Below are 22,575 nucleotides of genomic sequence, written 5' to 3' on the forward strand. Positions count from 1 at the left end.
GGCCTAGACCCTTCTTCAGAAGAAGAGTCTAGGCCCGAAACGTCAGCCTTCCTGCTCCTCTGATGCTGCTTGGCCTGCTGTGTTCATCCAGCTCTACACCTTGTTATCTATAATAAATTAGGTAACATGGTTTCCAGTCTCTGAAAAAAAACTTTCCACCATCATTACACTGTCACTTGCAATTATTTAAGCCAAATATTCTCTTCTGATTTGTAATTAACTATGAATGTTCTTCAATTAATGTGCAAGTAAGGTGAATATCGGATTGTATTGCAATTCTTGTTCATTTCATTTCTCAGCCAAATGTAATTTCAAGATGTTTTCCTTACTAATCTCCTAAGGGTTTGAACTGATGGAAATATTTCTACTTGCAGAAATAAAAAATGTCAATGATTGAAGCCTGTGGTTTAACTGGTTTAGTACAAGTAGCTGTGACTGATTCTTTTCTTTCTAATGCTGCAGTTTTATACTCTGTTGACTGTCTTGCTAGTTGGTCTTGTGCAATGTGACAAATATGAAAGTAGAAGGAAAGAGAAACAAATGCTATAAAATGGAAATAATATACAAAAATGCACAACAAAAACAAAGTTGCTGGAAAAGCTCATCAGCAGGTCTGGCAGCATCTTTGGAGGAGAAAACAGAGTTAACGTTTCGGGTCTGGTGACCATCAGAACTCAGTTGATAGATCAGTTGTACAAAAATGCACAACTGATCTATCAACCTTTGCTTTTATTAATATCGACAGCTTGTTTTATATATTCTCAACATTTCAGTATAAATTCATATGTTTACAGGATTAAGGATAGAAAAGAACGGAACTTTAAAAGATACAATGTTTACTAATAATATTCATCACATCCCAACATTCTTGAAATTAGTAACAAAATCAGAAATTGCTGGAAAATCTCAGCAGGTCAATCCATGGAGTGAAAGCAGAGCTAATGCTTCAGGATAACATTTCAGAATCTAAAGAAGGATCACTGGACCTGAAACGTTAACTCTGCTTTTGTTCCACAATGCTGCCAGACCTGCTGAGTTTTTCCAGCAATTTCTGATTTTGTTTCTGCAGTTCTTTCTTTTTCCTTGAAATTAGTATCATAAACTTTTACAAAACAAAGTTACTTTTTTATCTGAAAGCATAGCCAACAGTTTTTAATATCATCCAAAATATTAATAACAACCTCAATCCACCAGCCCCCCCACAACCCCAGTCCATGCTGTGTCAGATTGAAACATTCCTACTGCACTCTTCCTGTGTCTTTCTAAAAACTACTTACTTAGTCACTAAATCAGTAGCTCCACCACTTTGGTATCAGCCACCAATTCTTCCCCTTCTTTTCACTCACCTCCTGACATTTTTCTTTGTTCCACTACACTTATCTTCCATTCCACTAAATCTTGCCCATTATTGACAAAGATTGGGAGTTTTATTTGCTCAGGTTATCCCAAGTAGAAGGAAATAACTTGCTTTCTGTAAGAATGCTAGGATAACAGTGCTACAAAGTAGATTTGGCACAGTGCAAGTAGGTTAAAGTGGAAGTATCAAGCAGACAAAAGATAGGTATTTGATGATAACATGGAGGGATGAAGTAAAGAATGGTTAGGTGCTGCGTTATGTTGGGAAAAGGTGCATTTCAGTAGCATAGAGCTGTGAATATCTTAAAAAAGTTGGAAAACATGGGTGGTTCTTTTTAAGATGTGGAATGTATGGTGATAGCCTCTTTCGAATTCTCTCAGTTTTTGGAATTGTATAAAATTGTCAGCAACTCAGTGGAGTGTTTTTTTTTTAACATTTTCTGCACTGGTCTTATACAAAACATAATGATGAAACCTTGTGATCAACTTCTGTATTTACTGCTGTGTTGTGTGGGAGATTGAACGAATGTATATATGGTAAAAAGAATGAGGAGAAAAATGCAGAGAGTCAGGATGAATCTACATCAGTTAATTATTTTCCAAATTCATTTATCCACTAAGCCCTCCTCATCCTACTGTTGTTGTCGATGTTATTTTGGAGATTGAATCTGTACCCATTTTTAAAGCTAATTTTCTATCTCAGGGCAATGTACTCCATGATCAAGTGGGCCCTTTGAGCAATTTTTTTTCCCAGGCTTTTAACTTTATCAGTGTTACATTGATCTAAATATTGCAAGGCAATAAAAACAGCATGGAATTACCCTTTTCTGGACTTCCTTCCTACTGTTTTAAATCTCTCTTTGCAATTTCATATGCAGTAACATGGTAAAAGTAGGGAGACACCAGAGCAGGGGAAATCAACCTTACTGGATTTTTCAGAAAAAGAAGATGTTGCAGATGTTGGAAACCCAAAAACAGAAAAATCTGCAAACATTCAGCAGATCTGACAGCATACGTGAAGAGTGTTCTCATGAAATGTCATCCTCTGAAATTTTTGATAACACTTTTTTCTTCACAAATGTTGCAAGACCTTAACAGAATTTTCAGTATTTTGTGCTCTCATTTTTGTTTCTATATTGTAGTATCAATTGCTAGATACTTTTTAATATTCGTCTCATTTCCAAAATGCACATTTTTGGTCATTTCAGAGTGTTTAGAAGACCTAACTTTCTTGAACCTGAATAACAACAAGTTGACAACCTTGCCTGAAGAGATATGCAGGTAAAGGAACTTGTCTTCTATTGCATTGTTATATGTTGCATCAAGTAAACGTTATTTATTTTCACAGTTACTTCTCCATCTAGTCCAAATGTGAAGACCGTGGCTGGACTACAGTACTGCAGATACAGCGTTGTTCAGCACTTGAATGTTACATCCTGCCTTCTTGTATTCTTCCAGACGTGGCCATTAGTAATTGTTTGACAATGGCAGTAATGTTACAGGCAAGCCTTTTTCTGTCCTCACCTGACATCTCACAGGCCACTCTCCAACAAGTAATGAATAAATCCTGGCCTGGATTAAGTAACTCAGCACCTCCCAGGAATTAAATCTGAAGCTTCTGGTTTACGTGGTTCGGTATCATGTGTGTTTACATACAAATCATAGGCAGGGACAACTAAATAGTCCATAATAATTAGGAACTCTGGATATTAACTCACTAACTTTGACACTTTTTGGATTAATGTACCAACATTGCCAGACAATAGGAACATATGTCGTAGGTATGCAGAAATGTGCAGAACAAGATTTTACTGAAATTGAATGCTATTAGACTAGATGTAAGGCATATTCCTTGTGGTGGATACTTCTTGTGTCTGACATTGTATGAAAATGCAATAGAGTATACTTTAAAGAACGGTTTTATATTAATAGGTTTGGAAGAAAATCTATTTTCTACAGTTTACAAGTGTTTAACCAATAACATAATCCTAGAGAGATCTGGCAAATTAGGTCCAGTTTAAAATTTTTTTCTGGTAAATAAGACATGATCTGTAGAGGGCACCACTGTATCATTACAAATAATGAATTATTGCTTTGCAGGCTGGCACAGCTCAAATATCTTACTGTGAACAACAACCAACTTGAGAGCATTCCAAGCAAACTTTGTCTCCTACAACATCTTTGTGAACTGCATTTAGCACACAATAAACTCAAATCACTTCCACATGACATTGGATTTTTGACTAATCTCAAGAAGCTTTCTGTGCCAAGGAACAAAATCCAGGTGCTCCCTGAAGTAAGTTATCACGAAACAGAATTTCTTATTGTATTGAATTTAAATATATACATTAAAAATATTAGTTCATTGATTTTTGGATGGATTCTCCTAATCATCTGCAGTAATCTTAGAGATCTATAAAATCCTGGGAAATGATGTGAAATTTTCTTTTTCCTGTGCTCCTGTGGATATTCAGTTGAAATTGTGTCAGGTAACTTGCATTTATTTGATATCTTATGTCATCTAATGCTTTAACAAAGATCTGTAGCTCGGGTTGTGGTTGGAGTTGTTGGTTGTTTTGCTGAGCTGACTGGTTTTCGTGCAAACGTTTCGTCTCCCTTCTAGGTGACATCTTCAGTGTTGCCTAGCCTCTGTTGAAGCGCAGTTGTTCTGTCCTGCTCTGAATTTATATGGTCCGGTCTGTCATGGTGGGCAGTCTTGTTTCCGGTTTTGTACCATGGTGGTATGTAGATGAGGTCTATTTCAACATGTTTGTTTATCGCACCAGTGGTTGAAAACAAAGCTTCCAGGAATTCTCGTGCTTGTCTTTGTTTTGCTTGTCCTAGTACAGTAACTTTGTCCCAGTTAAACTGATGTCCTCCTATGTCAGAGTGTATTGAAACAAGGGACAGTTGGTCGTGCCATTTTGCTGCGAGTTGGCTTTCATGTTCGCAGCACGGGCGGCACAGTGGCTCATTGGTTAGCACTGCTGCCTCACAGCGGCAGGGACCCGGATTCGATTCCAGCCTTGGGTGACTGTCTGTGTGGAGTTTGCACATTCTCCCCGTGTCTGCGTGGGTTTCCTCTGGGTGCTCCGGTTTCCTCCCACAGTCCAAAGATGTGCAGGGTAGGTGGATTGGCTATGCTAAAGTGCCAAGGGATGTTTAGGTTAGGTGGGTTAGACATGGGAAATGCTGGGGTAGAGGAATGCGTCTGAGTGGGATGCTCTTCGGAGGGGCCGTGTGGACTTGTTGGGCCGAATGGCCTGTTCCAACACTAGGGATTCTATGAAAACGGCATGACCAACTCTCCCTCATTTCAATATACTCCGACATAGGAGGACATCAGTTTAACTGGGACAAAGTTACTGTACTAGGACAAGCAAAACAAAAACATGCACAAGAATTCCTGGAGGCCTGGTTTTCACCCACCGGTGCGATAAACAACATGTTGAAATAGACCTCATCTACATACCACCATGGTATAAAACCGGAAACAAGACTGCCCACCATGACAGACCGGACCATATAAATTCAGAGCAGGACAGAACAATAGTGCTTCAAAGGAAGCTAGACACCACTGAAGATGTCACCTAGAAGAGAGACGAAACGTTTGCATGAAAGCCAGTCAGCTCGGCGAAACAACCAACAACTCCATCTCATGTCATCTTTCAGAGGCCACAAAGTGCCCTGCAGTTAATGGATTACTAATGAATTCTTGGTCTTTGTTTTGTAGATAAACATGGCAAGCATTTTTATGTACAGAATATTCATAAAGAAGTAGTGAGACAAATGTGTAGACAAACTGGTTTTAGTGGTATTTTGTGAGAGAGGGACGAGGGCCTATGCATGGAGAAACTCTCACTTTTTTTCGAATAATGTCATGGAATATCATTGCATTCATCTGAGCAGGCAGACGGGACCTTTCTTATTTGAAAGACGATATTTCTAGACAGTGCAGCAGTCTCCTGGTATGTATGTCTAGGTTATATGTTCACATCTACAGTGTGGCTTCAACTTTCAGTTTTCTGACTTGGGTGAATATCATCAATTGAGCCAAGCTAGTATGTAGGTAATTTCATGTGTGCTGTTGGCCCAAAATGATGGTACATTAATAGCTGCACATAATTGAATAAGATGTTGTAAAATTTCTGAGTGAAAATTTTTACTCACAAAACATTTGTGAAAACCATTGTTAGCAATTTATTCTAGACCGTGATGGATAAGTAAAGAAAGCTGTTCCATAGATAGTTGGAATTTGTTATTATCTTGGTTAGGGGGCTAAGTTGACCTTAATGATCAACCCCAGTGTTATGGCTTAATTGTTTGCAGAGAAAACAATTTACTTAGATAATAGCAATGTCAAGAAGCTAAAAGAGCAGTATTCTAGAGTTTTTGGGACAGAGGATAGTGGATTTAATATTCTAATGTCATGGTACAGGTAGGGATATTCCTAAATTCTACATAATTGAGTTTTGACATCTCATTTAGGTAAATTAGAAATATCTATTTAATTGCAAAATTTAAGAAAAGTAGGGATGAGAAAAGAGCTTTTAACCCAAAGCTCTTTAATTTTCTAGTATATTATTACATCAATCATTGTGGCATATAACTGTATTTTTGAACAATCCCACCAATTTTGTCTCTGATTAACTTTCTACTTAGATTATTCCTAACTAAAAGCAAAATAATGCGGATGCTAAAAATCTGAAATAAAAACAATAATGGGCAAACTGAGCAGTTCTGGTGCATCTGCGGAGAAAGAAACAGAGTTAGCGTTTCAAGTCCAGAGTGACTCTGCCCTTGCAAGTGACACCTATATCAAATGAAAGAATAAAAGTACTCTTGTAAATCTCTGCTTCACAGATTTACGGTGATCAGATGGCCACATTTGTGACTGCAGACCATTGTCAGCTCAGATTCTTCTCACCTTGGCAGATGTGGACACATTGTATTTTTAAAATATTAGAACGTCTTTGGAGGGGAACACCATCTGTGAACACCCATAGTCCTCCACCTACATCAGTAGTATCTACCAGTGTTTATGGGAGTGTCAGTTGGCCACAGTCTTAACGCTTTAATTACACCTCCAGTCTTTGCAACTTCTCCATTGTCGTTAATGGAATGTTGAATACAGAGATGACTTGTTAATTAATGTCTTTCAAAAGTTCATATAGGTGATAGCTCTCAGACATTTAGGTGATGGTCGTCAGACAGCCAGATTGCACTTACAATTACAGGTTTTACTTACAATAAGAACTTACATTTCATGTCACATATTCTTTGGTGTGTATAGCCCCAGGGAATGCACTTAAATTCTGGACCATCTTGGAAAGTGGCAGTCTGCACTACTAGTTATGAACAAGAACTGAGGTCTTTCACCAAGTTGATGGTCCTCTAGGACAAATTGATGTTTGCTTTGGTAGAGTTCCCAGGGAACATTCCATTGAGCATAGGTGTATACAGTATCAGATGGGTGTCAGACATTTCCCAAACATCAGCAGCTAGCAGGCTGTATATAGTGGTGCTAATTATTTGAGTGTGCATTGAAGGGAATGTGGGAGCTGTTTTCACCACCATTCAAGATACACTTTAGTAATATTTTCAAGTTCTAGCAATAATGTGCCCTGCCAAATGATTTTGACCCTCTTCATAATGAGTAGGAACAGAAGTAAACAATTTGGCATCTTAAGATCATTCCACTATGCACATAGATCATGGCTGATCTGTCTATGATCTGTCTATGGCCATAACTTCATTTTTTCTGCCTGCCTTCTCCCCCACTGCCAAAAACCCTTGAAGATCAAAAATTTATCTAACTCAATTGTGGACAAATTCAATGGCTTGTCTTTGCTGTTGTCTGCAGTAGAGCATTCCAGAACTTGAACCACCCTCTGAGAGAAGAAAGATCTTCATCTTAAATGGGAGACCCACTGTATCCTCTGCTAGATTGCCACACGAAGAGAAACATTCTCACAATATTGAACATGCCAATCTCCATTGAAGTTTATCTGTTTCCAAAGGTCAACGTTCATTCTTCTGAAGTCCAATGAGTAGAGGACCAACTTGCTAAATGTTTCCTCATATGACAACCTTTTTGTCTCAGGAATCAACCTAATGATCCTTCTGTGACCTGCCTTCAAAACGAGTATATCCTTTCTTAATTAAAGAGATTGAAACTGTACACAGTGGCATGGTCTCACCAATAAGTTGCAACTACTTCCCTTCTTTTATGTTTCATCTTCCTTTTGGTAAAGGCCAACATTCCATTTACCTTCCTAGTTATCCTTTGTACCTGCTAATGTTTTGTGATTGGTGCATAAGGGCACACAGATCCTAATCCATAGCCTTCTGAAGTCCCTTTCTATTGAAATAATATTCTAGCGAAACCCTGCAGATGCTGGAGGTCTGAAATAAAAGGCAAAGGTGTTGGAGAGACTCAGCAAGTCTGACAACATATGTAGAGAAAGAAACAGAGTTAATATTTTGAGTCCTTTGCGCTTTCTGATAATCTAATCTTATAGTAAAGTGACAAAGGATTAGTTGGTTTTGTATCCAAAGAACATGGCCTTAATCTTGTCACAAGTTAATTTGGCTCCCAGGTCAAACTATTAATTCATCAGTCTGTGAATAGACAGAGGCTCTGAATAGAATATGGTGACATTGTCCATATACAGTGGAATCTTTGTTCAGAGCATCAAGTGGCCTGAAATTGTCACTTTCTTATGTCTGAACTCTTCCTGATGTGCCTAGTAAAATGTATGATACAACACCTGACCAATGCACCAGAGTATTGTTTGTGTTGAGCAATAAGATTAAATTGTGAATTCTTTCTTCATGCTCCATTTTGGAGAACATCCACTTGGCACTTCTTAGCTTTTGCACTGCTGCAAGTATTCCTGTTTAGTAGCTTCACCAGGTTGACATCTGATTTTTAGGTATGCCTGGTGCTGCCCCTGGCATTCCCTCCTGCAGTCTTGTTGAATGAGGGATGATCTCTGGCTTGATGGTAATGGTTGAATAGAGGAAATGCCAGAACTTGAGGTTGCATGTTGGAACATAATTCTGCTGCTGATGGCCTATAACACCTCATGGATACTTTGAATTGCTAGATCTGTTCGAAGTCTGTATCATTCAGCATGGCCATAGTGCCACACAGCATGACAGTGTGAGACAGGGTTTCATCTCCACAAGGATGTTGTGATGGCCACCTTTACCAGTGCTGTCATTAGCAGATGCATCTGTGGCAGGCACATTGATGAAGTTGAGGTCAGTAGGTTTATCCTTTTTGTTGGTTCCCTCACCACCTGCCACATACCCAGTCTAACAGCCGTGTCCTTTAGGACCTGACCAGCTCAATCAGTAGTACTGCTGCCAAACTACTCAGTGATGGATATTGAAATCCCCAACTCACATTACATTCTGTACCCTTGCTATCCTCAGTGCTTCGTTCAACATGGAGGAGTACTGATTCATCAGCCGAGGGATTATGGTATGTTGTAACCAGCAGAATGTTTCCTTGTTCATGTTTGACCTGGCATGGGACTTCCTAGTGTCTGAAGTGAATGTCGAGGACTTCCAAGCACCTCCGTCTCAACTATCCACCACTGTAGCTCCAACGCTTTATGATCTATCCTGCCGATGGGACAGGAAATATCCAGGGATGGTGATGGTGGATCTGGGACATAGTCATACTGTAGAATCACAGTTTACAATGTCAAGCTGCTGCTAGTCTGTTAAAACACTCCCACAATTTTGGAATGAGCCCCCAAATGTTAGTAAGGAGGACTTTGACGGATTGAAAGGACTGTTTTTGCTGTTTTCCTTTCCATTCCTTCAATGCCACTAGTCCATCTGGGTTGATTTCTTACTAGAGGCTTTGTAGCAATTGATACGACTGAATGGCTTGCCTGGGTAGTTTTAGAGGATAGCTAAGAGTCAACTAACCACATTGCTGTGCATCTGAAGTCCCACGTAGGCCAGACCAGGTAAGGAAGTCAGAATTCATGAGGGGAGGCTTCGTGGTATCTTAGGTTCTTGAGTAGATTTCTAGCTCGGGTTGTGGATGCTGTGGTTGGTTCACTCACTGTGCTGGTTCGTTAGTTCGCAGACGTTTCATTTTTACCTTGCTGGGTAACATCATCAGTGGTATTATTCCTGGATTGTTAATCCAGAGACCCAGGTAATGTCCTGGGGCCCTGGATTTAAATACCACCATGGTGAATGGTGAGGAGTCCAATGGTGACCATAAAGTCATTGTCGATTGTTGAAATTAATGTCCTTTCGGGAAGTAAACTATCATCCTTACCTGGTCTGGCCTATGTGTGACTCCAGAGCCACAGCCATGTTGTTGACTCTTAACTGCCCTCTGGGCAATAAATTCTGGCCTAGCCAGTGATACCCACATCTCGTGAATGAATTTAAAAAAAAAGTTGCTTCCTTCCCTAATAGATATTCAGTGAACCCAGATGGGTTTTTATGACAATTGACGTCATTAGACTCTTAATTCCATATTTTTCTTGAATTCAAATTCAGCTGTCAGCTGCAGTGGGTTTCAATCCAGGTCCCAGAATATTACCTGACTCTTGATTAATGGTCTCCCCATTTGTCTTAATTTTATTAAACAAGACGAAATATGTTGAATTTTGAAAGCTCCAGTTATCACCTGCAATTTGCAGAGAGTCAAAAAGTAAAATATTTAGATATTTTTACAACTGTGCATTATGAGAGCAACATTGATATGCATGCAATGCATAAGATTTAGTATTTTCAGAAAGTTCCTTAGTACTCCTGCCAAACACGGAAATATCCCCCATTCTATTCTATGAAGTCCATGTCTTATGATCCTCCTGTTAAAGGTCACAAGATAATTCACTGCTGGGTCAAACCACACATTTTTGTTATGCTAAGTATGAGGTTTGTCCTTTCCACTTACGCCAGATTAATGGATATTTCCATGTGACCCATTGCAATATTGTCAAACGTCAGAATGGCACTCGAGTCATACCAAAAGTACTACTTAGCGAAAGAGCAACTAACCTCATTTCTCCTAACACGCTGTTAAATCCCTGAAGTCCCTTTACATAAATCCAGCATGAAACTGGCAAAAAAACTAATGAAATGTCGATTTATACATTTATCTGGGCCAGTCTTCTACCAAAGTTAGCGTAAGTTAGCTTAAGAAATGTGCATGAAATACTTTTACAGTGTAATTATCAATGCTGTGAAATTTAAACCCAAGCACCAGGATAAATTCCAGAATGCTATTTAATAAAAATTGAATTTGACTTATGTACTCACTATAAACTGGTGACTTTGATGTTAAATGTATTGCTATGTTTATAATGGCAAAGAACAGTTAAAATGCTTGTTTTTCTTTCCTGCATACTTGGAACTATATATGGGTAATTGGAGCTTTGGCAGTTTGAAACCAAATCACAAACTGTAACCGTAAAATTTTCTGATTATGAAGGATGGAGAAACTACTTATCTAAAGCTCCAATTGTGGAAAACTGTGCTTCACAAATTGTTTGGTTTGCTGTGCACAATTGTGGAACTCCACAAGCATTATTGGCATGGACATTCTGCTAATTTTCTAATACCTGTATATTTTTTGTCATCTAACAAACAATGTAAGTAAAAAATAATAAATGCTTAGGGGATTTTGTTTATAAAAGGCGAGTCATGACTGATAAATTTTAAAAAGATTTTGAAGAAATAAGATATATTTAACGAAAAATTGCAGTGGGTAGTATATATATAGGTGTTCAAATGGTTTTGATAAATGTGGGAGACGTTTGATTATATGATGAGCAAAAGTTATTAAACTAAGTGTGGCAGCTTAGATAGGCAGCTGGATAAAGGATAGAAAAGAGAATAATGGATGTTTATGAGACAAATGGGTGCAAATAGTGGGATCATGAAATGTTAGGGTTTTAAATACTGTTTTTCTCAATATATTTAAATTATTTGGACGCAGGTTCTTGAGGTTGCAGTATCAAAGTTTGTAGATAAGGAAAACTAGGAAGTACAGCTAACTGTAAAGGATTATGAGCTATGTTAAGAGGAATAAGTCAGTTTGATTTAGTGTGTCAAATGAAGTTTTATGATGAAAAGGTGGAAAAGAAATTAATGCATAAAAGTGTCATATGAATAGTGTTTTGCCTGGATTCATTTAAATATTAATAGTTTGCAACAGGTGTGCATGGGAGAGCATTCTGATTGTGAACTGCCACAAACATCATTGGCATGTACAAAGGAAAAGATGTTTGTGCATTTCTGAGATCTTAAAAACAATATAATAAAGTTTTTAATTTTATCAGCTTTTTACAATAATTTTTCATCAGAATTTTCCCAGAGTATAATGATTTGTAGCAAGATTGAAAAAGTGTACCTCTTACTAGTATAGAACTTTTTTGTTGCAGCACTTTTATTTCATTCTAGTACAGAAAAAAAGGCTATCATTCCATCTTTCAAAACTAAGGTTGTGAATGCTTGTACTAACCGGCAAATGCCGAAATGGCAGTTAGGAATCATCGATTTTTGGGGAGCAGCATATCCCTGAATTTTATCCACATAATTAACAAGAATGAACTTAAATTTATATTGTGCCTTTCAGTATCTCCATATGATGGGACCTCCAAGAACAGGTGTTAATGGTGATGGAGGACACTGAGCAAAGAATCTGAGCAGTTCAGTGGGAGCTCCACCATTTGAAGTGCCAACTTTTCTGGATTTTCTTTGGGCACTTTGTTACCAAGGGAGAGCATGAGGAAATCTGACTGGTAAAGGAGTGATTCTGACCTAAGATGGAGAGGGAACTATGTGGTATAGCTGCATATTAAAAGAGATTTGTGTAAGGCTATGCACAGTTGGCTGCCCCACTTCACAATTTACAGAGGAAATTGGAGAATGATTCCCAAATGTTGTTGGGAAAGGATGTATAAGGTTTGTTACATCACGGAGCATTGCTGGGAGTTTCATCCTCGAATGTGAAAATTCCTTTGGCGCCCTGAAGCAGAAGTTTGTCTCATCACCTGTATTTGGCTACCAGCATTTCCAAATCCCTTTCACACTGGAAGCACATGCCAGTTTTCTTGATCTAAAAGCGGTGCTGTCACAAGTTCAAGGGCAGAAAAGAGTGGCTTTCACTTATGCCATTTGGAGCCTCAAGTTGAATGTGAGGAATATGGAGAATTACGCCAGTCAGAAACTTGAACTGTGAGGTTTGAGGTGGACTATTTTCAGAAGTTCAGAGATAAGTGCAAAATTTGAAATGATTGTTGACAACAGAGATGCATTTTTATATTCATTAATGGAATGAGGGCATCACTGGCTAGGCAGCATTTATTGCCCATCCCTAATTTCCCAGTGGGCAGTTCGGAGTCAACCACATTGCTGTGGTTCTGGAGTCACATATAGGCCAGACTAGGTAAGGATGGCAGTTTCCTTCCCTAAAGGACTTTAGTGAACCAGATGGGTTTTTCCCCAACAATTGATAATGATTTCATGGTCATATTAGATTCTGCACTCCAGATATTTTTATTGCGTTCAAATTCCATCATTTGCCGTGGTGGGATTCAAACCCGGGTCCCCATAACATTATCTGGGTGCTTGGATTAACAGTCCAGTGATAATACTACTATGCCATCACCTCCCCCACGAAGGGGAAAAGGGAGCAAATCAATGGCAGCCCTAGTGGAGTGTCGAAAGTGCAGGGGAGGAATTTAAGAGAGCAATTAGGAGAACAAAGAGTGGATGTGAAAAAACAATGGTGGGTAAATTTAGGGAGAATCCCAGCATATTCTGTGGCTATATTAAAGGGAAGAGGATAACCAGGGAAACAGTAGGGTCCACTCAAGGAACTCTGTTTGCGGAGTCAGGACGATATCGATAGGGTGTTAAACGAGCACTTCTGTCTTCACTCAGGAGAGGAGGCTGTTGGTGAGATAGATTGTGAGGATCTCAAGCAGATTGGCATAGGGTGTAAGAAGGTATTGGAATTTTAGCAGCCTTAAAAGTGGACAAATCCCTAGATCCAAATGAGTTGTATCCCAGACTCCTGTACGAGGCGAGCGAGCAAATTATAGGAGCTCTGACTCAATTTTTTATTCCTCTGTGGCCACAGGGGAGGTGCCAGACAACTGGAGGACAGTTAACATGGTTCCACTTTTAAAGAAGGTGTGAACCAGTAGATTATAGACCATGAGGCTCTCAAAATTCTGAAGGAAAGAAGTAATCTCTACTTGGAGAGGTAAGGTTTGATCAGGGATAGTCAGCAAGGCTTTGTCAGAGGGAGATCATGCCTAACAAACTTGCTTGACTTTTTTGAGGTGTTGGGTCTGTTGTCTGTTTGGATGAGGGTATTGAAGTTGGTGTAGTTTATGTGGATTTCGGCAAAACCTTTAACAAGGTCCCACTTGGGAGACTGATAAAGAAAGTAAAAGCACATTAGATCCAGGATAACTCGTCAAGATCAATTCAAAGTTGGTATAGTGATAGAAGACTGAGAGTGGTGGTAGATGCTCTTTGTGTGACTAGAGGCTGGTGTCCGGTTGTGTACCACTGGCTCCCTTAACGTTCATGAAATATATAGACGATATAGATGAGAATGTGTGGAGGGATGATAAGTACATTTGTGAATTGCAGAAAGAATGGCCCAGTAGTTTATAGTGTGGAAGGTGGTTTTGGGGTACAGAAAGATAGAGACGAGTTGATCAATGAGCTTGTCAGTGGCAGATGGAATTTAATATTTATAAGTGTGAGGTGATGCACTTTGGAAGAAATAACAAGACAAGGGTTACTCAGTAAATAGCAGGACATACAGGAGATACATTTAACATTTGTCTGTCAAGACATAGCTTATAAGAGCAGGGAGGTTATGTTGGAGTTATGTAAAACTTGGAGGATACGGCTAGAATATTATTTTCAGTTCTGGCTCCCACACTATAGTGTTGCACAGGAGGGATGCAGAGGAGATTCACTAGGATGTTGTTTGTGTTGGAGTATGTTATCTATGAAAAGAGGCTGGATAGGCTCGGATCGTTTTCTTCAGAGCGCACAAGGCTCAGGGCAGACCTGCATGAAGTGTATAAAATTATTTGTTGCATTGACATGCTAGATAGGAAGCAGCTGTTCTCCTTACTTGAAGGCTCAATAACAAAGGAGCATAATTTTAAGATGAGGAATGGGAGAATTGGAAAGTATTTGAAGAAAAATATTTTCCCCTTGAGGTGGGTGAGAGTCTATGCTTGGGAGTGCGGTAGAGATGGGAAGTCTTTAAAAATCTATGAGTATGAGCACTTGAAATGTCAGAACATTCAAGGCTATAGGCCAAGTGCTGGAAAGCGGAAATAGTGGAGATAGCTTGGTGTAAAACTGATGGGTGAAAGGGCTGCTTCTGTGATACATGATTCTATGTCAAACCACTCAGCTACTTTCAAACATCTGGCAAGCTGGGAGCAGCAGGGCCAATGAGTCAATGAACTCCTTCAGTTTCAATTCCAAATCCAGTACAGGTCAGGCAAAAGTAATGCAAATGATACCCTTAGTCAGAAGACTGAACACAGGAGGGAACCTACCCCTGTCTGGGTATGGCTGATGCTATGCTCATGCCCATGCCCATCTCCACAGACATGACAAATTTAAATAGTTTCGCAAAAGAGCCAATGGAAGATGAACAAAAATGTTTTCGCACATTCTGTGTTGGGGACTTCGGAGTGGAGTTTGGAGTGTACTTTCTGGACATGTGGAGTAGGTTCAACTGAAGCTTCCAAGAGGGCATTGGATGGTTAGTTAAATAGAAACAATTGGCAGGGTTATATGCAGGAGATTTGCACTAAGGCAAAATGCCGGTGCAAACTCGATAAGCTGAATGGTCTCCTTTTGCACCCTAACAATTCTGTGATTCTTTATGTAGAAATTGGTTAGACTGTGTAACTTGCTATTACATGAAATACTTGAGGCAAACAACTGTATACAACAAAGGGAAAAAAAAGACAAACATACAAAGATGAAGGATAAGTTTTTTTTTTAATTCATTGTTTTTGGGATGTGGGCATCGTTGGCTGGCCAGCATTTATTGCCCATCTCTATATACCCTTGTCCTTCTTGAACCGCTGTAGTCTACTGCTGTTGTTTGACCTACAATGCCATTAAGGAGGGAATTCCAGCATTTTGAACCACTGACAGTGAAGGAATGGCAATTTATTTCCAAGTCAAGATGGTGAGAGGCTTGGAGGGAACTTGAAGGTGTGGTGTTCCCATGTATCTGCTGCCCTTGTCCTTCTCGATGGAAGTGGTCATGGATTTGGAAGGTGCTTCTGAGGATCATTGGTGAATTTCTGCAGTGCATCTTGTAGACAGTACACACTACTGTTACTGAGAGTTGGGGGTGGAGGGTATGGATGCTTGTAGATGTAGTGCCAATCAAGTGTGCTGCTTTGTTCTGGACGGTGCCAAGCTTCTTGAGTGTTGTTGGGGCAAGTGGGGAATATTCCATCACATTCCTGACCTGCGCCTTGTAGGTGGTGAACAGGCTTTGGGAAGGTCAGGAGGTGAGTTACTAAAGTCTGACCTGCTTTTGTAGCCACTGTGTTTATATGGCAAGTCCAGTTGAGTTTCTGGTCAATGGTAGCCTCCAGGATGTTGATAGTGGGGAATTAGTGATGGTAACACCATTGAATGTCAAGAGGTAGTGATTAGATTGTTTCTTATGGTTAATAGTCATAGCCTGGTATTTGCATGATGTGAATATTACCTGCCGCTTGTCAGCCTAAGACTGGATATTGTCCAGATTTTGTGGCATTTGAACATGGACTGCTTCAGTATCTGAGGAGTCACGAATGGTGCTGAGCATTGTGCAATCATCTGTGAACATCCTCACTTCTTACCTTATGATTGTCAGAAGGTCATTGATGAAGCATTTGAAGACAGTTGGACCTAGGACACGACCCTGAGGAACTCCTGTAGAGATGTCCTGGAGCTGAGATGACTGACCTCCAACAACCATGACCATCTTTCTATTACCAGGTTGACTCCAATCAGCAGAGAGTTTGCCCCTTGATACTCATTGATTCCAGTTTTGCTGATGCCACATCTTGATGCCACATCTGGTCGAATGTGGCCTGATGTTAAGGGCTGTCACAATCACCTCACCTCTGCAATTCAGCTCTTTTGTCTGTGCTTGAACCAAGGCTGTAATGAGGTCAGAAGTTGAATGGCCCTCGTGGAACCCAAACTGGGAATCACTGAGCAGGTTATTGCTGGTCATGTGCTGCTTGATAGTAAAATTGATGACACCTTCCATCACTTTACTGATGATTGAGAGTAGACTGATGGGATGGTAATTGGCTGAGTTGGATTTATCCTGCTTTTTATGAACAGGACATACCTGGGCAATTTTCCACATTGCTGGGTAAATGCCGGTGTTGTAATTATACTGGAACAACTTAGCTGGGAGAGCGGCAAGTTCTGGAGTGCAAATCTTCGGCACTATTGCCAGAATGTTGTCAGGGCCCATAGCCTTTACAGTATCCAATGTCTCCAACCGTTTGTTGGTATCACATGGATTGAATCCAGTTGGCTGAAGACTGGTGTTTGTAATTCTGGGGACCATTGGAGTTGGCCGAGATGGATCATCTGCTTGACACTTCTGGCTGAAGATTGTTGCGAATGCTTCAGCCTTACCTTTTGCACTGATGTGCTGGACTCTTCCATCATTGAGGATTGGTATATTTGTGGAGCCTCCTCCTCCAGTGAGTTGTTAAGTTGTCCACCACCATTCTTTACTGGAAATGGCAGGGCTGCAGAGCTCAGATCTGATCCGTTGGTTGTGGGATTGCTTAGCTGTGTCTATCATTTGCTGCTTATGTTCTTTGGCATGTATGTAGTCCTGTTTGGTAGCTTCAATAGGTTGACAACTCATTTTCAGGTATGCCTGGTCCTGCTCTTGGCATGCCCTCCTGCGCTGTCCATTGAACAAGGGTTGATCTCCTGGCTTAATGGTGATGGCTGATTGGGGGATATGCGGCCATGAAGCTGCATATTGTGCTGGAGTACAATTCTGCTGCTATCGATTGCCCACAGCGCTTCATCGATAACCAGTCTTGAGTTGCTAGATCTGTTTGAAGTCTGTTCCATTTAGCATGGTGATAATGCCAGATAGTTCTGCAGCTGGCAAATTGGTAAGGATGAGGTCAAGTATGTTTTTCCCTCTTTTTGGTTCCTTCACCATCTTCTGCAGATCTAATCTACCAGCTAGGTCCTTTATGACCTGACCACCTCAATCAATAGTACTGCTGCTGAGCCACTCTTGGTGGTTGACATTGAAATCCCCCACCCAGAGTACATTTTGCACCCTTGCCATCCTCAGTGCTTCAAGTGTTGCTCAACATAGAGGAGTTTGAATTCATCAGCTGAGGGAGGACAGTATCAGTAATCAGTGCATGCTTAACCTGAAACCACAAGACTTCATGGGTCCGGAGTCACTGTTGAAAACTCCAAGGGTAACTCCCTCCCAACTCGATACCACTGTGCCACCACCACTGTTAGATCTGTTCTGGTGGTGGGACAGGGATGGGGTTGATGCAGTTTGGGACATTGTGAGTATGGCTATGTCAGGCTGTTGCTTGACTAATCTGTGAGACAGGTCTCCCTGTTTTCCCATCAGCCCCCACATATTAGTGAGGAGGATTTTGCAAGGTTGACGGGGCTGTTTCTGCCATTGTCTTTTCTGATGCCTAGGTCAATGCCAAATGATCTGTCTGGTTTCATTTCTTTGAGACTTTGTCACGATTGATACAACTGAATGGCTTGCTAAGCCATTTTAGAGAGCAACTGAGAGTCAACCACATTGCTGTGGGTCTGGAGTCACATGTAGGCCAGACCAGATGAGGATGGCAGATTTGCTTCCCTGAAGGACATTAGTGAACCAGATAGGGTTTTCCAGCAATCGACAATGGTCTCATGATCATCAGTCGATTCTTAATTTAATTTTGTTTTTGTTGAATTCAAATCCCATCATCTGCCATGACGGGATTTGAACCCTGGTTCTCAGAACATTAGCTAAATTTCTGGATTAATAGTCTAGTGATAATACCACTAGGCCATCACCTCCCCTGACATGAGGTGAGGTGGATGAAATAGACTGAAAGAAAACTTGTGTGGAGCGCAAGTGCCAGTACTGACTAGATGGACTGACTGACCTGTTTTTCAGCTGCAAATGATATTCAATCCTATGTAATATCCAGTTTTTAGTTATTCTATCTCGAGCATGATCCCCAGCATCTTTTGATTTCTACTTTTTAAATCTATCTTTGGGATCTCCTGTGTCTTTCACTCTCCACCGCTGAACTCTGCCAGCTATAATTTTACATTTCTTAACTCCCCATTAAGGATCCTGTTGCTGTCTATTTATATATTAGAACAGCTGCTGCTAGTTGCTTTCTTCTCATCAGCGTAGTATTTTCCATTTGTTCTACTTGCTGCTACTTTAGTAAAACTTCAACATAGATCCAGAAAAATTAGCAAAACAGATCTTGTAAGCTTTCATAATTGTTAATCACAAAATGTCTTGCACACTTCTTGTGATTGCACACCTGTGGTTTCCTGAGCTGAGAATAAACTCAGGTTACTGTTAGTTGTGAGTGTCACTACCTATTTAAAGAGCACGCATTGAAATATGATATATATACGTAATGAATACTTGTGTATTCTTATAACGTCCAAAATAATTTACATAATGCCAGTGTAAAACTATTAATGGAAAAAACAAGTTATTGTTACTTTGCATGATTGCACTATTGACTCTGTATATTCTCCATTTTACATTTAAGTTTCTTCCATTTTTGCACTTCTAGGCAAGGGAACAACAAGCATATATTTCCAAGTTGCCTTCTTTTTGTATTGTAGCTGATGTGAGGCCTAGGTTTGTTTACCCACTGAAATTTTTTGTTCTATTGCATTTCCTTGTCTTATTTTTGCTCAGCACCACCCTTGAGGAATGATTTTAGTTCATTTGGCTGGATATCAGTTACAAATCTAACATAACTAGAAGCAAATCTTGTCATTAAGTACCATCTGTTTTCTCTGTTCATGTATGGAGAGATGGGCCAAGGCAGCTCAATAAAATTGCTTTTCAGATATGTCGAGAATTATTTGGCATAAATATCTAAAGCCTGAAACTGAAGATTTAAAGTTGAATCTTCTTTATACTTCCTATCAAATTGATCTCGAAGTGTTGCTAATTGTATTTGAGAAGATGTTTCTTTACAAAGAGGGAAACAACATAATAGTAGTGATATATCATGCATGAACCAGGTAAAATATTTTTTTAACTCGTATCTACTTTCCAGGAATTGTGCGTACTAAGAAACTTGAAAGTATTGGATGTTGCTGGAAATCAGTTACATATTTTCCCAACAAAGGTCAGTATTATTTTATAAACATAATCTGTTTACTAATAAGATGCATTAAATCTTTCCTCAACTTCATATATATTTACGCTTTTTACCGTTGTTCCCTGAAACAATACACCATGAACTTTATCTGTTAATTTCTTTAATATTTCACTTTTGTTTTGAAATTAGTAGCTCAGTTTTAAACAACAAATGGGCATAACTGATCGTCTCAAGTTAGACACTTAAATGCACAAAGTTCTACTGACTGTCGCTTGTCTTGAGTAAAGTGAAGATGAAATTCTGTCTTAATATTGCACTTGCAATTGATAGAAGAGCTGAATCTGTGCTTTTACTGGGAAGCCTATACATTGTGCATGCACGGTATGCATTTATCGACCTATTTAAATAAACAGGCAAAAAACCCCAAAATTGTGCAACCATAATAACTTCCTACAAGTACCACCCCATGTTACTGGAAGCCTGGAATTGATCCTCTGGCAATTTCTAACATATAATATAAAAATATTGACATTTCAACTGAATACAATTGATAAAGATAATTTTATATGTACAAAATTTTTGCTTTGAGACAGTGAGCTGAATTTGTCAGGTACCTGCTCTAGTTTCCATGTTGGGATTTCTTGATCTATGGTCAGTTTGATATTGTCAAAAGCTGCATATTAATGAGGTGAGTTGGGCCATCAACAAGATTTTATAAAGCAATAATTCCCCTCATGGTCCTATGGTCTTACAGTCTTAAATGGGAACTTGCTACACATACCAAGAAACTTGTCATGTCAGTTGTGAAAAGCTTAAAAGTGGAGCAAGACGCTCCTGATGTCAAGATGGGCTTTGCTGCACTTGTGTGTATCTGACACAAATCTCGCCATAACTCAAATCACTCAAACCCTAAACAATTCCACCCAGTGTATCTGTATGCATCCTTGTATATGTTATAAGTAAACGGTTCCCATTCTTTAAAAGGAAAAAAAACAGTATTATTCGTTAGATTCCTGACCAGACAGACAATGTACCTTTAAGACTGTTATATGACAAGTATTGGGTTCCTATTGAGATAGATGGTTTAAAGTTTATAAACAACACTGAATATTTAAATTGTTATAATACGTCTGATTTGTACATAATGCATTACATACAATTACAGATTGATTTGATACAGTACACTGACTCTGCTTCACAGAGAATGACTGAAGGCGAGGCACGTACTTTTGTACCGGAATATTACATCAGCTAACCTATAGAGCATCATTCAGACCATATCATACCAGCAACGCTCTTTGACCAAGAAGCGATGTCACCTTCTTTACTTCTTCCATCCTGACTTGTTGCTGTTTCTTTGATTTATCAAAATATTGAGACTTTACCAGTTAAAACTCCAACCGTGCACATACAGACTTAGACAGACAAAAACATTGGTGTTATGGATGGAGGGTTAAAAAAAAAACTGTGGAAGCAGTTTGATGGCTTCTGTCCACACGGTTCACTGAGATGATCCCTTTTCGAGCCAGGACTTGCTGTCCTTCAACATTTTTGTTCCTGGTTCTTTCTACTTTCTCACAGGAGGCACAGGTTTTTGGCTTACAAATTATAGAGTTAAGTATTATTGGTTGAAAGCAACAGTTTACAGCAACTGGTGAGACAAAAATAACTGGCTTTCTTTGGGCTTCATGTACTTTCCACGGTCAGCAACATACCTCCTCCACTTCCAGCAGTTTGAAGAATTTTGGCAATATGGCTGACACCCACAAGTTGTTCAGCTACCCTGGAGCCAACCACATAATTGTTGGCAAGCAGTTGGCTTTTGTCATCAAAAACTGGACATCAGTCCACAAACCAATCAGCTACTTGCTGCTGGCCAACTCTTAATTTGGATACACCCTCTCATGCCAGCATATCTACAACCAGCCTCTCCCATTGCTTGAACGTAGCAGAAATTTAAACACCATTTACTCTCAGTTTTGGTAACATTCTTTTTAAAAATGTAGCAACCCTGTCCACAGACCTTAGTTTCTCAAATAGTCCTTTTCACATTTCAGTCCATAATCAAACTTGCAGACAAATTGAAGTTTTTTTACTTTATACTATTAATATTCTTTAGCAGCATAATGAGATGAAGAATATTTTACAAGTTTAGGGGCATGGAGAAGTGAAGTTGGTAGGGTCTGATTATGCTGGGGCAAGGGTGGTGTCAGAAGTGGTAAGACTGATGTAAATGATGACGTAATGTTTCTTCCATGATAAATAAATGTCCCTAACTCCCTGTGACCATCAGTGCCTGCTAATCGTGAGGTCTTCCAGTATATTTAGTTCTGTGACTAAGCTCGACTCAACAAATAACAATGATGTATAGAAATAAAGTGGAACCAATGTAATGTGAAATATTTGGTCTCAAAGTTAATTTTGAAAAAAAATTCTCTATCACCTTTGTGCTGTTCTCGTTATCATGTTATAGAAGAGGAGGTGCTGGAGGTCTTAAAATGCATAAATATAGATAAGATAAATTCCTGGGATCATATCAGGTGTTTCCCAGAACTTTCTGAGTTTGCTGGGCCCTTTGCTGAGATATTTGTATCATCGACAGCCAAGGGTGAGGTGCAGGAAGACTGGAGATTGACTAATGTGGTGCCATTATTTAAGAAAGGTGGTAAGGAAAAGCCAGGGAACTACAGACAGGTGAGCCTTACATTGGTGGTGGGTAAGTTGTTGGAGGGGATTCTGGGGGACGGGATTTACATGCATTTGGAAAGGCAAGGACTGATTGGGAATAGTCAACATGGTTTTGTGCGAGGGAAATCGTGTCTCA

At 39.6% G+C, this 22,575-nt stretch overlaps 1 protein-coding gene across 1 annotated transcript in view; it reads left to right on the forward strand.

Moving 5' to 3' along the window:
• Positions 1–22,575, forward strand: part of lrrc69 (leucine rich repeat containing 69) — a 64,523-nt gene that overhangs the window by 12,003 nt on the left and 29,945 nt on the right. Inside the window, exons 2-4 of the mRNA XM_048596148.1 lie at positions 2,499–2,637; positions 3,457–3,652; positions 19,707–19,778. Coding sequence (XP_048452105.1) covers positions 2,499–2,637; positions 3,457–3,652; positions 19,707–19,778 — 407 coding nt within the window. The remainder of the gene's footprint in view (positions 1–2,498; positions 2,638–3,456; positions 3,653–19,706; positions 19,779–22,575) is intronic.

This window comes from Rhincodon typus, chromosome 4 (assembly GCF_021869965.1).
Source record: "Rhincodon typus isolate 14 chromosome 4, sRhiTyp1.1, whole genome shotgun sequence".
Classification (NCBI taxonomy): Eukaryota; Metazoa; Chordata; class Chondrichthyes; order Orectolobiformes; family Rhincodontidae; genus Rhincodon; species Rhincodon typus.